This window comes from Diadema setosum, chromosome 18, assembly GCF_964275005.1.
Source record: "Diadema setosum chromosome 18, eeDiaSeto1, whole genome shotgun sequence".
Lineage (NCBI taxonomy): Eukaryota > Metazoa > Echinodermata > Echinoidea > Diadematoida > Diadematidae > Diadema > Diadema setosum.
This window is the reverse complement of record NC_092702.1, coordinates 15,745,206-15,760,763: the sequence shown is the minus strand read 5'-3', so window position 1 is coordinate 15,760,763 and position 15,558 is coordinate 15,745,206. Positions and strand designations below refer to the sequence as shown.

The following is a 15,558-nucleotide window of genomic DNA, read 5'->3' as shown; positions in this document are numbered from 1 at the left end:
CGGCCGTCGAGTCGAATCAAGAGTGTGGACTCTCTGATTGCCTCCTCTTCTCCTCCCAGGATCTCACCAAATTTCCTTTCTTTTAGATGCACTGGAAAAGGAGATAAATTAGCCTCTTTCTCAACTGTCATGAAGGACTTGATGTTTTCTTGGCATTGCTGATCTGAAAAAGCGGCTAAAAATAGGAAGTAGCCAGAAGTTACAGAGCAGGAGAAGCCGAGTCGTCAGGGAGATGAGCTTTGTTAAGACATTTTCATCAATGGAAATTACTGTGGACTTAGTCCATGTAGTCTAAGAATATATAACGACACGTTTGGGGACATTTATCATGGCGGAAGTCTCTAAGAAAGAGACGAAAGATTCTGAAGAATGCGAACCGAGCGACAAAAATGACGTTATTCCCTCACTGGACGATGCAATGACAATATTTGCCGAATACGACAACGTCGTGTCTCTGTACACCCAGACTACGAGTGAGAAAGAAGAAAGATCTGTCACCCCTGATCTTGAACTTCTCGTCGAGAGCGGCAAGCTCTATTGTGAAAAGCTGCCAGAGGGTGGAAGTGGAGAGGATAAAGCCGTAATTTTGTTTACTAATTCTCTCAGATGCGTGGATCAGCTAGCAATCGATTCTCGTCGCATTCAGGCGAATAACATTCAGAATACATTACCGCCTTCGGTGAAAGAGTCAAGGAAAGAGCTTGAGACCACCTACGACAGCCCGCTAAACCTGGCCCAGGTCCCGGCAGAGGACAGACACTATCCGGACTGCCAAGTTGCCTGCATTCAGACTGACGTGAATCCAGACAGAGAATCCAGCGATGTGATGTTGAGGAGGATCGGCGTAGAACCCGGTCCTTTCGGAGAGCAATTGATAACACCAGGCCCCAACGAATCCCGGCAAACTCCAGCTGAGTCGAATAGTGACGGAAATAATGTCAAAATGGTGCATACGGACAACGTGGATCTAGGAACAGGAAACACCGACAGAGTTCTTCACGGACCCGGCAATGGGATGACTAAAAGGCGACACTCTTCGGCTAACATGGCGGGGGATGATCTCATTGGTTTCGCTAAAAAGTTGTCTGCAAAGGGATCAAATGAAAAAGACTTCGTCAAATCGTCCCCAAGGAATGGCATGGATAAGAATTTTGAAAACGGACTACTTTCAAGTGTTACGAAGAGCAGTACCAACAACAACGATTCAGACTTCATAGATTCTATGTCAAAGAAAAGTCCAAGGCCTATAATCACTCCCCCGAATCACAGGTCCGTGTCCTTGCCAAACACGCCAAGGGATCCACCTCTCAACGACTCCAAGCCAACCCGTCGCCCTCGCCGCTACTCGCTGGCCGACATTAGTAACATGGGTCTGAGCGTCGTCCAGGACCAATCGTTTGCACGAGAAATCCGACAGCACCAGCTACTGCTGCAAAACAAACACCGTCAACCACCGATATGCGAGCAATCCGACGAGGCCGACGTCGAGGAGACAAGCGAATCAACTTGTGCACCGTCAAAGACTGCGGACTTGACGTCGCCCGATGAGCGAGCACGCTACCTACAGCGGCGCCGGGCGTCCCAGGGTTCGATCCCGCACATCCTCCCAAATCTGCATCTTCCGCGATCACCAAGCATCAGCAAAAGTTCCTCCTTGGAGACCGTGTCGACGGCGCCACCACTGATCAGCGTCACCGTGGATGAAGAGGTAGTGCCGTCGTCTCTAAAACAATCTAGCGACGACTTCACGATGTCAAATGCCGAGAGCGAGAGACGCCTTGCCATGTATCGACGAAGTAGAAGACGGTCGTCGTGGGCATGTACCGGAGCTCATTCGAATGTCAAACCCATCTCAACACTGACCCTTCTTCGAGAGACCTCTTACCACGGTGGTGAGTATATTCTATGGTATAACTATGAACTTACGTGTTATTTGCGCGTCTATGAAAAGTGGCTTCTCAATATAGTTACTCCGGCTGATACCAACACACTTCCAACAGATTAAGCAATTTGAATTGAAAGTATATGAATTGTATTTTATTCATTTTACTCTGACCCTTCTTCGAGAGACCTCTTACCACGGTGGTGAGTATATTCTATGGTATAACTATGAACTTACGTGTTATTTGCGCGTCTATGAAAAGTGGCTTCTCAATATAGTTACTCCGGCTGATACCAACACACTTCTAACAAATTAAGCAATTTGAATGGAAAGTACATGTATATGCATTGTATTTTATTCATTCATCGTGTAGTGCCCAAGGCATACCCCACTTGTCTTTTTATTGCATTGCTATCGTTAACCCAACCGTCTGACTGGAAGGTAAGAAATAATTCTCACCTTTGGGATTCTGTCACTTCTGGTGCACATTCAAGCTGTTTTATTCTTTTACATCTGCATTAATTTAAAAAGAATGATTCTAGCCAAACGTTATGAAGTATAATTCAGATTGCGTAGCTTGCGTGTCGAGCAGCGTTTTGTAACACATTCTAGTTGGAGAAATTGCCGCACTATCTTCACTACTTACATCTTATTATGGCATAGCTTTCACGCTTTCAATTTTGCCAGATGGATCTTTGTGGTACTCCTGTTTTGTAACCCAAACATGTGTTATCATGTCTTCCGTCTTTTTCACGCGTTGTTTCAAAGCCATGAACATCCAAACGTAAAAGTGCACTCTTTTTTTAATATCTTTGTCAAAATACAATTACAATTCAGTCCCTTTTCGTGCCAAAACTAATGTAATATGAATATACATGAACAATCTTCATATTGATAGTTATTGAGAAAGATCGAAAGTTTAATTGCATTTTATGAGAAATAAGTATTAGGGTTATAAGAGATGATTAAGATAATAAACAAAAGAATTACAGCAACCCGATGAAAGACTCGGGATTACTTGAATTACTTGAATGTCCTTAAATCATTATTTATAAAGCAGGGCGGATCCAGGAATCTCGTAAAGCGGCGCCCCCTTTGATCACAAAATTAAAGGGGCGCCCCCCCCCCCGACTTGATGCGTCACTGTAAAGATCAGCATTGCAAATTCCCCTGCCCCCTTTAAAAAAAAAAAATAATATATATCCTGAAAATTAAAAAAATAATATATATCCTCAAAATGAAATGGTGTTATCACAGCTAGTGAAGCTTTGCCACAAGATGAATACTTGAGGTTAACGTTTTTTGAATCGAAGATGAAAACTGTTATCTTCTTCAATCTCTTTAAAAGAATCGACGATAGTGGGCTTGTTAAGTATGCACAGTATCCGGCATATGATTCGCGAAGGAAAACTAACAATAAAAAAAAGAGAAAAATCTCGACAGAAAACATGAAATTGATGACACCCTTATCCCATACAATTAAAAAAAAAGATTCAAGTCTTTTCAAGTCAGGAACCGACTGAGAGGAAACGTGATTGGTTCACAGAACTCGACCTTGCAGAGTTAATGTGGTTGTCGATATCAGAACTGCCTTGAATACACGGCAGTTACAATACTTCTTGTATGAATCATTCTGCATCTGCTGGGCTATGGGTGTTCGATAGAGTCTGTTATTAAGAACCACAAAAACTCTGATTGATCCTTTCCAGAGACTTACTGAAGTTCTAATATTATGAAGGGATTAGTCCTGACTGTGTAACATGTCCGGTCCTGTGCACTGCTCTGTGTGGTTTTTTTAACCGCACAATAAGTAGACCGGAAGGCCGACTATCTTTAACTATAAATTTGACTCACTGGTCCGTGATAAGGATTGACAGCACTTATTAAGAGAAAGTTCTTCCGGTATAGACAAATTTAAAGCCAAATTCTTTGTAGATGTTTCGTCATAAAAAGAAAAATTCCAGTTTATGAAATCAAAGTTAGACTTACTAATACGCAATTTTCAAAATAATAAAGGAGCAACTGATTTGGACAGACCAAACGCTGATTGGCGATCGGATACGTGGTAACATTCCTTGTAATATTTTTCTCACTTTCAAAACTAAGATAACGTAATGATTACAAGGAAGAAGAATTTGGACCCGTCGCTTCTGATCTTCAAACAGGCTTTTTAAAGTCATTTCATTACTGCTGGAACAGGCATGCTTAAAGGACAGCGTGAATTTATGCGTGATGCATGCATGGGCAAAACTGGGAAATATTGGACAAAATTAGCCCTATTGATCGCTACGGTTTGAGGGACACAGATACAACATACTTATTGAGTACTAGTATATCACGAAGTGTGGGGCAGATGAATCGTGGCGTGGAAACGTTATGGAATATGGCGAGGCGTAGATGTCTGATGTGTTACATTGCACGTGTAATGGCATGTGCTGTTTATTTCTTTTAAAAAAAAAAAGAACAAGGAACAATGATGACGACTTATATCACTTGCGATTCAAAAGGTCTCTCTTCTCTCCACAATACGTCTAACCATTGAATACAATGTATTCACGGTTATTCAGTTGGTCGTATTTTCATGCAAGACGGAGAATGAACAGCGGATGTATGCAAATTACTCGCTTCATCGAGGAGCAGTTATAAGCATTACTTACGCCTCGAGTGTCATTTTTAAAACCCTTTTTGTCGCGCTTGATGACAAGAGAATACAGAAAAATCAGTATAGTCTTGTCCCGCAGACCGTGAGTGAACCTTATTACCCAGGAAAACTGACGTACACGGTTACCGCAGTGTTTCGTAAACCACCGGACAATCCACTTTTTTTTCTTTTTTTCTTTTTTTTTTTTTTTTTTGGGGGGGGGGGGTCTATATTTATTTGTATTTGATGGTAATATGTATAGTACTACTAGAATATTTTTCTTTTCCACAGCATGGCGTTTCTTCCAGAATTACGAACCGATGTTTGTTTTGTATACATAATGTTTTTTTTCTGCCTTTCATCTGCATATTCATATGTCTTGATAACTGTTGTATTAACTTATGAGTTTTTGTTTGGTATTTACTTCGTTCAGTTCATCTAGTTATACAATCTACGTAGGCCCTACTTATTCGTTCATGCTTCACTAAGTGATGACGCTATAGCAAGACCGATTAAACCGTCGTACATCATCATGCATGTATACTAATTGTTCCATAAAAATATAATAGAATGAGTTGAATACAGAAATAAGAGGAAGTGTGAGTAAAATTCCTTTATAATAGATACGTGAACTTGGGAAAAAAGAAGAAAACAGAATAGATGCGAGTTGATATTTTCGTCATATCAGAAGCAATGTGGCTAATTTCATCAGATGTGCGATGCGACTTTTACGGACAGACCACATCACTTATACTTCGATGACATCGTAACTATCATTTATCCCCTCCTAATTCCATTCCACATGGAGTCTGAGAATGTTGCTATCTTGAGAATCTTCGAGTGATATCGTCCTTATCTTTTTTTCTTTCTTTTTTAATGGAAATAACCTATTAATTGACATGCCATATACCTGGGATGTATATAATGAGCAGTACGCTCCCCCCCCCCCCCAAAAAAAAAAAAAATCCATGTCCCGTCATAGACCAATAAAAGACGAATCTGAATGTATTTAAACATAAATAAATGCAACCATTCTAACATCCAAATGTTCCACGTTAGGCAAATGGAAACAAATTCAATATTGCCAGCTGATTGCGTTCTCCGAACAGTTAAATGTTAAAAGCCAGTAATTTCTGTTGATTTCTGCAGGAAAATAACAATATTTTCTGCATTCAGAAACGGAAGAAGTCTGTCCTAAACATGGGCGGGGGGGAGCGGAAGATAAGTTGGAATCATCGCCAAGGGTCTGAATATCAGGCTAATTCGATCAATACGAAGCTACTCCGACTTCTTGCCAGTCCATTAACCAGTAACCACCCTGTTTCTGCCAGTAGCTTCTCGGATCGATGTTGTGCAGCTAACTATTGTGATCAAATCACAAACTCGTTTCGATCGTGACACATAGGGATTATCGACGGGATTAGAGGTATTCTTGCCCGGCTGAATAGGGAAAATTTATCGCAATGTCGTCGTTTGCAACAATTTCGATTTATTCCATCTTCACGGGCGAACTTTTCAAGGCCTCGATCCGTGGCGTTTTACTGGAATCGCATCGGGCCAGACCAGCAGACGCCATTTTGTTGTTACGAGGATAATGAATAGATTATCAGTACAAACTGTAATTATATCATCATAATTGAAAAGGGTTGAAATATTCTTCTGTCCAGCTATATGAGACTTCATTGATGGCTAACATGCCATATGATTTGGCCACAAGATGGGCAAACATTTGACCTTATTCCATCGTTCTTTTGTTTGAGTGAATATGGGGAATAACGACAAACGAATGAGCTCAAATTAAAATGTTCAACTGGGGGAAATCAACAAGCGAGCGAAGCTTGATTTAGCATGTATTTTCTTTGCACTGATGATCACGCATAATTTGAGTTTTGATATATTAAATGATTTGTGAAAAACTATAACAAGTTTCGCTAGATTCAGCCAAAATATCCTAAACATTAATAAACGCGAAGAAAGAAAGAAAAAAATAACACAACAAATTTTAGATGATCTATGTTGTTGCTTTGTGTGTGTTTTTGTTTTTATTTTTTTTCCTCTCTCAAATCTGACAGAAATAAGATATATTTTCATTTTGTCGTCAAATAAGGCAAAAATGTAAGTTTTCAACTTAAAAACTTCCTGCAAAGTATGATACGATTCCAATGTGGATTTTCCCCCTAATAGATAGATAGATAGATAGATAGATAGATGATAGTCTTTATGTAAAGGCAAATCATATTCATATCTGAATACATAATCATAATGAAGTTTTGAGAGAGATTTATTAAAGTCCAAAATAAGAACACACATTGATAATGATAATAACAATAATAATAATAATGATAATAATAGTAATAATGATAATAATAATAATAATAATAATAGTAATGACAATAATTATAATAACAATAATAATAATAATAAATAGTGATAGTGATGATGAAAATAATGAATGACTTTATCTATTACTAAAGTATTCCACTAACTTCCATAAGTTAAACAACATGTCTGATATTCAATGTCCTTCCTGTACGTATTTGTAGCGAGTGGTACGGTTTATTCAATGTCCTTCCTGTGGCATAGTGGATAAGACTCCCGACTCCCGACGGAGGACCGTGAGTTCGAATCCCGCCCAGTGCTTACATCCTTGGACAAGATGTTTTTACCCACAATGTCCCTCTCGACCCAGGTGTATAAATGGGTACCTGGCAACGCTAGGGTAATAATAATAGCAGGGCCCTCTGGTAGAGCAGTGGCAGCACTGAAGAGGCTACCGTGGGTAAATAAGACCTTAGTATTATTATTATTATTATTATTATTAGGTGATCCGAGTATCCTCTCAAATCACCTATTTTATCTGTACTGCTTCTTTATTTCTTTCTCCTCAAATGTTGTGCAGAGGTTAACTCAAAAACTCCTTCGACTATCAACTTAAAACTTATGTCATATATTCATCATGTCATAGAGACGACAGACCTGTTTTTGTTTTCTTTGTTCTCTGCTATATGTAACAGCAGCAGTGAAATCAAACATACAGATAAGACGATCGAGACCAGGGAAATGTGAAGTTATTGTCTTGTCCTGACTAACATCCCAAAGTATACTCGTCAACATGCTTACTACATGTCTTGAGACTGGCGACTGTAATAATCATGTTATGAAGTCATCGTGGATGGCTTTGTAGTGTCCTGTAATCCACCCCCACAAATCATTGCCTGCTGAAGGAAGGTGACGTGTCAGCTACCTCCATCGTAGAGTATGCATGGAAAATATTTAAAGATCCAATTCCGAGAATCGATGGCATGATAACTGTTACAGTTTCTTTCAGAGCTTAACAATAAATTGTCATGAATCGTTATTAAGTTTGTGTACAGTCGGGGGGGGGGGGGTAGGTATTGCCATAATAGCACCGGCCGTCGCAAAAATGCGTGCGTTTATATTTTATGAGACGACTCGCTTTAGATGTGTAAAGTACATTGTATCTATAAAAGAGGACGCCACATTGTTGAAGCATCATGAGCAGACACTGAGGCATAACCGACCTCCTCATCCCATTTTCCTCTCGCTCCCTTTTCACACTCTTTCACCCGCACTCTCTTTGTCTCATATTCACTAGATGTCCTATAAATATCTCTCTCAGATACACATACACATGCCTTGTGCCCTGGTGGCGTCGCACTGTCCCGAAATTGGCACAAGATGGCAATACTGACATGACTGATGCTGAATTATCAATTTCGTGCGAAGTTGGCCCCGAACATTGTCAAACGTATAGTACCTACACAAGGTCACACGATGGTACCCGAACCACCCATACACGAAGGCAAGCCATACGAAGATGTGAATATTTTTTGCAAGAAGTTTACCCGATGGACTCGCGCATGAAATAACACAACGCATTGCTACTAGAAGGTTTTGCCACCGCTCTCGAAGTTGCTGCTGGATCCTGAGAAACTCAATACCTTTTCGAACGACCCAATGCTTATACGCTCATAGCCGAACATGAACTTATCGTGTGTCCATCTTTGCTTACGATTTATAGGGACGGGTTGTTGTTGTTGTTGTTCATTTTCCATCTGTGAAGATGGCTGGATAGCCCATAATCAGCTACACTAAGCTGGTCTTCCATGGGGTCCAGTTGGATGTGGGGTGGGACCACTTCACCGGGTTAGACACCCTGCTCTTTGCGATGAATGAATGAAGCGGGATCTTTTACGTGCATGAGCTGTGACTCTCTCATACACGGGACCTCCATTTTATGTCCTATCCGAGGGACAGAGTGTTTTGCCTCTTGCTAGAGGGGACGGTATGTTTACACACAACATTGCTCAGTCCAGACTCGGGTTCGAACCCGGGCCGCGTGATCGTGAGGCAGACGCGCTACCGACTGAGCCAACTCACCGCCTGCTGTGACGCCTGCTGTCAGGAAATGGGTTCCGAAATAGACATTTTCTGTAATGTATTACAATGATAATGGACGATAATTTTCCTACAGCCTAGGGAAGCACTTCGCACACCTGCTTCACCTGTTCCCCTCCATTTAAGTTCCATTGGCAGAAATTCACTACTATTTGTTGTTATAGGTAGAGAAAGTCAAAGACTGTGATCCTGATGCAAGCTTTGTGGTTATTAAGGGCTTCTGTGAACAAAGCATACATAGACTTTGAGTACTCTATCGAAACCTATGCCAGCTGCGTATCCCCCATCGTTTCCTGGAAAGTTGTTCGATCACAGTGCTTTTATAACTTTAGTCATATTATCTAAGCAAAGGCCTATGAGAAAGGACTCCTATTGTGTAGGCCTACCCATTCGTTTGCTCTCTTCTAACAAAGACCCATCCAAGTCATTTATATTATTATCATCATCATAATCATTATTATTATTACCATCATCATCATCAACAAGAGCAGCAGCAGCAGCATCACATAAAGGGACAATCACACATCGCCGGTTTAGATGGCGGTTCACGGCGGTTTGAGAACCGCCGTGAACCCTGTCCCAACGACGGCAGAAAGCACTTAAACGCGATGTCTGACTACGTTCGCAACACGTTTTGAACACGTCGCTTACGCGATTGGCGCGGTAGTAACACGGATCTCCCCAAAAGGTGGAGGAGTCCATACCAAGCCCATGTAGTTGGATGCAATCAGAGCTCTTTTACCTGTATTTAATGGGTTACAACAAGGAGCGTATTGCTTTGTTAGGTAAACACAATCTAAAAGAAATTGCGAAACGTTGTAACCCCCTGTGTATTTACAGATTAACATAATGATGCAATAAGTAATTGTCTTCAAGTTACAACATGCTTTTTTCTCTCTCTCTTTTCACTTTTAAAATACTTGTATCTGTATTAACTCTCATTAAAAAGACATATCAGAATCCAACATAGTTTACAAAGTTTCCTGTTCATTTGCAGGTTTATGTATCAGGTGATGTACAAGTACATTGTACTTGTTTCAACATCTCTTTTCTTCTCTTTCTTAATCAAGTTTCACATATCTCTAACAACAGTCAATAAAAAGACATACATATAAAAGAAGAATACAGTATATCTACCTAGTTTCCTGTTTATTTACAGGTTCAAATAACACTATAATGGTGGGACTTTTTTAGTTTCAACATTGCTTTTCCCTCTACTCTCTTAAGTTTCAACATATCTGTCAGTATTAAAATGCAGTCTTACAAAAAGGCATACATAATCACGAAAGCAGAGCCCAACATAACTTTATTTACAAAAGTCTTCTGTGTATAACTCAGGTTCACGTAGGTGGCCATCTTTTAAGCTGTTAAGCTTTAACAAAATTATGAACACACCTTTTAATGTAACTGACTGATGTACTATTCAACATACCTATAACCAACTTTTTGAACATTAAACTTTCTTTGTTACTCTATGTGTTAAAATTTAAAAAAAAAAGTAATGAAACTTTGGCATTCAATATATTTACCCGACCTTGTACTATGGGTTCATCTTTGCTTTTTTTTTTTCCCCTCATTTTCTATTGCTCCGCCACGAAGTGTCGCCGGAGGCATTATTCTCTTTTAAGTTCAACATTTGTTTTTACATGAAAAGTTATGGCGGTGTTAACACTGTATTATCACGGATCTTGCGGTTCAAACACGGAGGATGCCGTTCTTTACACGGTGAACGGCGTTTTAAACACGGTCCATAAACCGCCAAGACCGCCACAAAAATGAATAAATAAATAAATAAATAAATAAACATGTTTAATTTTTCTGGCGGTTCCCGGCGCGGTTCTCGGGGTTTATGGCGGATGAGTGACGGATGACCAGGGTTTGTGTATGGTGTGAACACGGTATTTGGCGGAGCACGGCGAATTGCCGAACCGCCATGAACCGCCATCTAAACCGGCGATGTCACTCCCTCGTGAGGGGATAGCCAACATGAAATGCTTCCCTACATTCTCCCCGTTCGTTTAATGAGTGATACGCCGAGGCCGAAGAATTGGGTCTACAATTATGGTGACCGTGAAGGGGCATCATCAATCTAAATGTTACAATGGGGGTTTGTCACTTTGCGAATCAACAAGTGTCTCGGTATTATGTTCTGAGAAGTTGGCTCATTGTATGTTCAATGACGTCATTGAGCATTCACAAACAGGAAGAAAGGGAAAACAAAAGCAAACGTCTTGTTGTGTGGCTTCACTAAAACCATGCCACCCTATTACAGTGTTGTCACAGGTATCGTGGCAGCTCAAACAAAGCACAGCTAGCCTTGGCCTGGATACGCTGTGATTGAAACTCGCCTTCGCGTCACAGAATGATCAGATGCTATACTTTCGTCTCGGCTGCATATCATACAGTACATGCTTATAACATGCGCGCGTGTGTGTATGTGTGTAAGTAGGTGTGTTTGTATGTGATGTAGTTTTAAATATTACACTTTGTGATATGCACTTATTAGTCGAACACATGACTGTATGAATTATCAATCTTGATATACATCATTTTGATAATATGAATGAAATCTCAATAAAGATTATGGGACACTAAAGTTAATCGGCCCACGCCCTAGAATGCGAAAGTTTCGTGCAATTTCATTGGACAGTGATATTGGGCACAGCAACGACACTGTGAAAATTAGATGATTTGATGATATCCATACACTTACAATTCATATTGCGAAAGACCGAGTGGTTTCTAACTACGTGATTACAATGAAGCCACTACTTTGATTACAATGTAGGATCGTTGTAGTTGCATCATGGGCCCTGTGGCAGGTCCACGGTTGCAATAAGATTGTCTTCGACACGCTACTGATACCGCTGGAGTTCAGATACTGCTACATCATGTGGATGGAGATTATGACTATATGAGTTTGTTCTGTATTCTGCACACTCCCTCTATACCTCGAGCGGCGTTTTGTCAAACTATGTCGCAGATAGGCCTAACTGTCAGATAACCGGCTATCATTTTGTGATGTGACAAGAATCAAGAAGTCCGTCAAATCTATCGCCTGCATGTGTCCGGAAAATATTTCTGTTACTTTTGCCCCTTTTCTATCCTCTTCCTGCCTTTCTTGTTGAACCCAGCCTAAAGTCAGCTGAAATTGCATTATTTTTGCGACCGGATGATGAGAGTTTGGAATGAATGGAGTGTTTGAAAAGTTTGAAAAGAGATTGATAATATGTCAAAAGCAGGTTGATTGTGAGACGGTATACACAAACACCTGTCTGAAGCCGAGGTATATAGGGTATAAGTGCTATACATAGTCTGCCTTTCTATGGTTTCCTTTGGCCGGGTTCCGTATAATGAGTGTCAAGAATATAAAAGGGGGCTGAGGAAAATAGCCAGACGTAAATAATCACCACAACAATAGTTGCACAGTCATGATCACTTGGTGGAGACAACATGTAGTGTTAATAAAACCACGAGGGACGAAGAGCTCTCGCACTAGCCCACCTGCCTGATAAAAATTTCAACTTGCATACGCCAGTTCAGAGTTAGCTCAAGAGCACCCTGGGTAACAATTAATGATCTTATTTTTTTCTTTTCTCTGTAGACTAGGTATTTCGCTCGTTTTCGAAGCGATAGTGCCTAAGTTTGTCCGACGTATTTATGGATCCATCAATCATGTTCAAACAAAGGATGGACTTGAGTGTGGCCAGAATGGTCCGTCAATTAACGCCCTGGAAAGTATCTCTTTCATTGTATTGCATTGAATATATTATTAGCAATTGCCTTCTATTGATATTGCTGAATGCCACTTTTGCTCTCAGTTGGTTTGTGCTGGCCAGGATCACTTGAATATTTATTATATTCCAGATGCTTATCTCACTGAATTTAAACCAGCATGCCGTAGCTGTTGGTATGAATTAACTTTTTCTGCTCATGTGCAACATGTACAAAGTGGAACCCTGAACTGGCTTAATTAAGTTGCTTGCTTGTCATTGCACACTTTTTGTGTGCCTTTCCGTCTGCCTCAGCTGAAGATCACATAGCATTGTAGATGCCTGAATTTCTTGTATAGTCATTTTTTTTTTCATGAAGGTTTGTCCATTTGTTTTGCTTGCTCGTCATTTTCACATTGGTCATTCACTTGCCACAATTGGTTATTCACACATAAGATTGGGATGGTTTATAAAAGTATAACATCACTTTTTAAACAGGTGAATATGATGAAGACAGATCCACTGGCAGCGGTCTCCAAAGAATGTACTTTTCAATCGGTAGTAGGTCACCTAACTCGAACAATAAAACCAATTATGTTTCTCATGTCAATCTATTGATTTTTTGTGTTGTTGTTGGGACTTTTTTTTCCGTCGACAAGTCAAACCTGGTGTAATAGCAGAAATAGAGGTCGTGAGCAGGCATGACACCTTTTGTCTAGGTGTGATTTAATTTGCTGCTGACCTCCCTTGGAGGCTGAGAAAACCCATCGTGAGCAAGACACCGGCATCTTTCTTGATCAATGCATTGTGCGCCTGACGGGGGTATTTCGCGCGAGGCGATTGAGTTTGGGTGTGATTTGCGTCATTGTTGATGAGGCGTCGTTATTAGAATTCTTTGCCTTTCTTAAAAGCCTCTATGTACGATGAGTTGACCAACGCAAATGCACGAAGGTTAGCATGTTTATCATCCCCGTTCCCATGGCTACTGAAAGTTTAGTAGCGCCATGGAGAAAATGACATGAACATTTCATTACCGTCACGACCTTTTCCTGTTTCAGGTTCCAGAAGTAAAAAAGACAAAGTATAAGCTCTTGTCTTTTCGAGCTCCTTGGTTCTCGAAGGCGAGATCTAAGATTTCGTTTCTCGATTTCTCCGGTCCAAGAAGGCAAGAGAGTGAGTTGTGAGATTTCGTCTTCTCAATTTCTGGGCTCCGCGAAGGCGAGATCTACATCTCGACTTCTCGCTTTCTCGAAGACAAGATCTCACAACTCCTTTTTTTTTCACCTTCTCTGACCCAAGCAATTGAGAAGACGCGACTTCATATCTCTCCCTCTCGTGTTCTCGGACCAGAAAAGTCAAGAAGACGAGAACTTATACGTATTCTCCCTCCGTCTCCCCTCCCCTTCTCTCTCCCTCACTCTCTCTCTCTCTTTCTCTTCAAAGATGGAACCAGAGGGATAAAGGGGTTAAAATGGCCTCCATAATGCTGACATCCAAATGCAAGAATTACGGTTCTCCTTCATAGTTATTCACGTCATTTTTTATTGTTGAAACCACAATAATAATCATAATTTCTCGTAGGCCTAGACTAACCATAATTTATGGTGAAAATCACAGTAAAATCAACTAAACAACACTCCAGCTCACTAAAATTGTGTAAGGTCACAACATTATGTAAGTGATGTGTTTTATATCCTCTCTTTTCACTTGTTACAGGATCTGAGCCATCGTTGAAGGTGTCCCACGACCCCTACAGGCTCACTGTTCATTTCATCACAGACCCCGGTCAGTCGGACAAGCTTCGCAACCTTCTCCGGCCTCTGACGAAGGCGATCGTATCTCGACTCGCCATCTTTAACTACGCTGAGCGCAGTGTGAACGCACCCGTCCTTCCACCCGATGATGATCAGAACAGTATTTTGGCTCTCGCCATCGTCGTGTTCATCGAGGAGGAGGTCGGTGCCGATCGTCTGGTCGGCGCCCAACGGTACCTGCAGCATGAACCATGGGCACTGCACCACCGTTCGGAGCTAGGTCCCAACGCGGCACCGTATCCTACTAACAACCAGGACTACTATGCACACGCTGACAACATGCCGCTCTGGGCAGTCCGACAGGTACACTGCGGCAAGGATCGTCTGCGATGTCAACTCTTTGTCTCCGACGAACACTGGATCGGCATGATGCAGCTGTACGCCACCCTCCTCGGCCACGGGGTCCAGTACCGAAGAGAAGATTTCTGCTATTTCGTGGTCTACGAGAGCGTCGAACGAAATCTCGAAATCCAGTTGGCTCTGAAACGATTGCCTGCCGCCTATACGCCGCTTCCCTTAGAGGACGTCATCCTGCAATTCAAAGTCGACGACATCGGCCTACTCGTACCACTCCTGCCCAATGTCTGTAGTCCGATCAGCGAGAAGCGATGGCAGACGACCGACTTGGACGGCAACAAGATTCTCCTCCTCCTTCGAAAGAGCGACAAGAGCGGAAGGTCGACCCCGTGTCGCTCTGAGGCCGGCGATGTTTCCGTGTCACCTGCGTTATCTGGCGTAAGCAGCAATGGCAGTGACGAATCCGTGTCGACGTCCGATAATGAACGACATGGACAGACACGTCAACGTGGTAATCATCGCCATCTCCGTAACAGACGTAACAGAGACTTGACGACTACTGTATGATGAACTTTAACCTCTCGATGCAACACAAAACGTCATATTAAGATTTCGCAAAAGCGGATTATCAGTGGTTAGTACGAAAGATAGCGCTGTGGATATTTGAATATTTTAGACTATTTTTTATCAATTTCATGCCAATTTTCATTTTGCTGCTACTACTGATCATTGCCTTAACTGTTGTATTCATTGTCCCTGACATATTTAGTTTGGTAACTTTTGACACACAGA

At 41.3% G+C, this 15,558-nt stretch overlaps 1 protein-coding gene across 1 annotated transcript; it reads left to right on the top strand.

The window, feature by feature from the left end:
- The first annotated feature begins 328 nt into the window (after positions 1–328).
- On the top strand, positions 329–15,333 carry LOC140241355 (uncharacterized). The gene is made up of 2 exons (XM_072321089.1): positions 329–1,892; positions 14,372–15,333. The coding sequence occupies exons 1-2, from the start codon at positions 329–331 to the stop codon at positions 15,331–15,333; spliced, it is 2,526 nt and encodes an 841-aa protein (XP_072177190.1).
- The last annotated feature ends 225 nt before the right edge of the window (positions 15,334–15,558 follow it).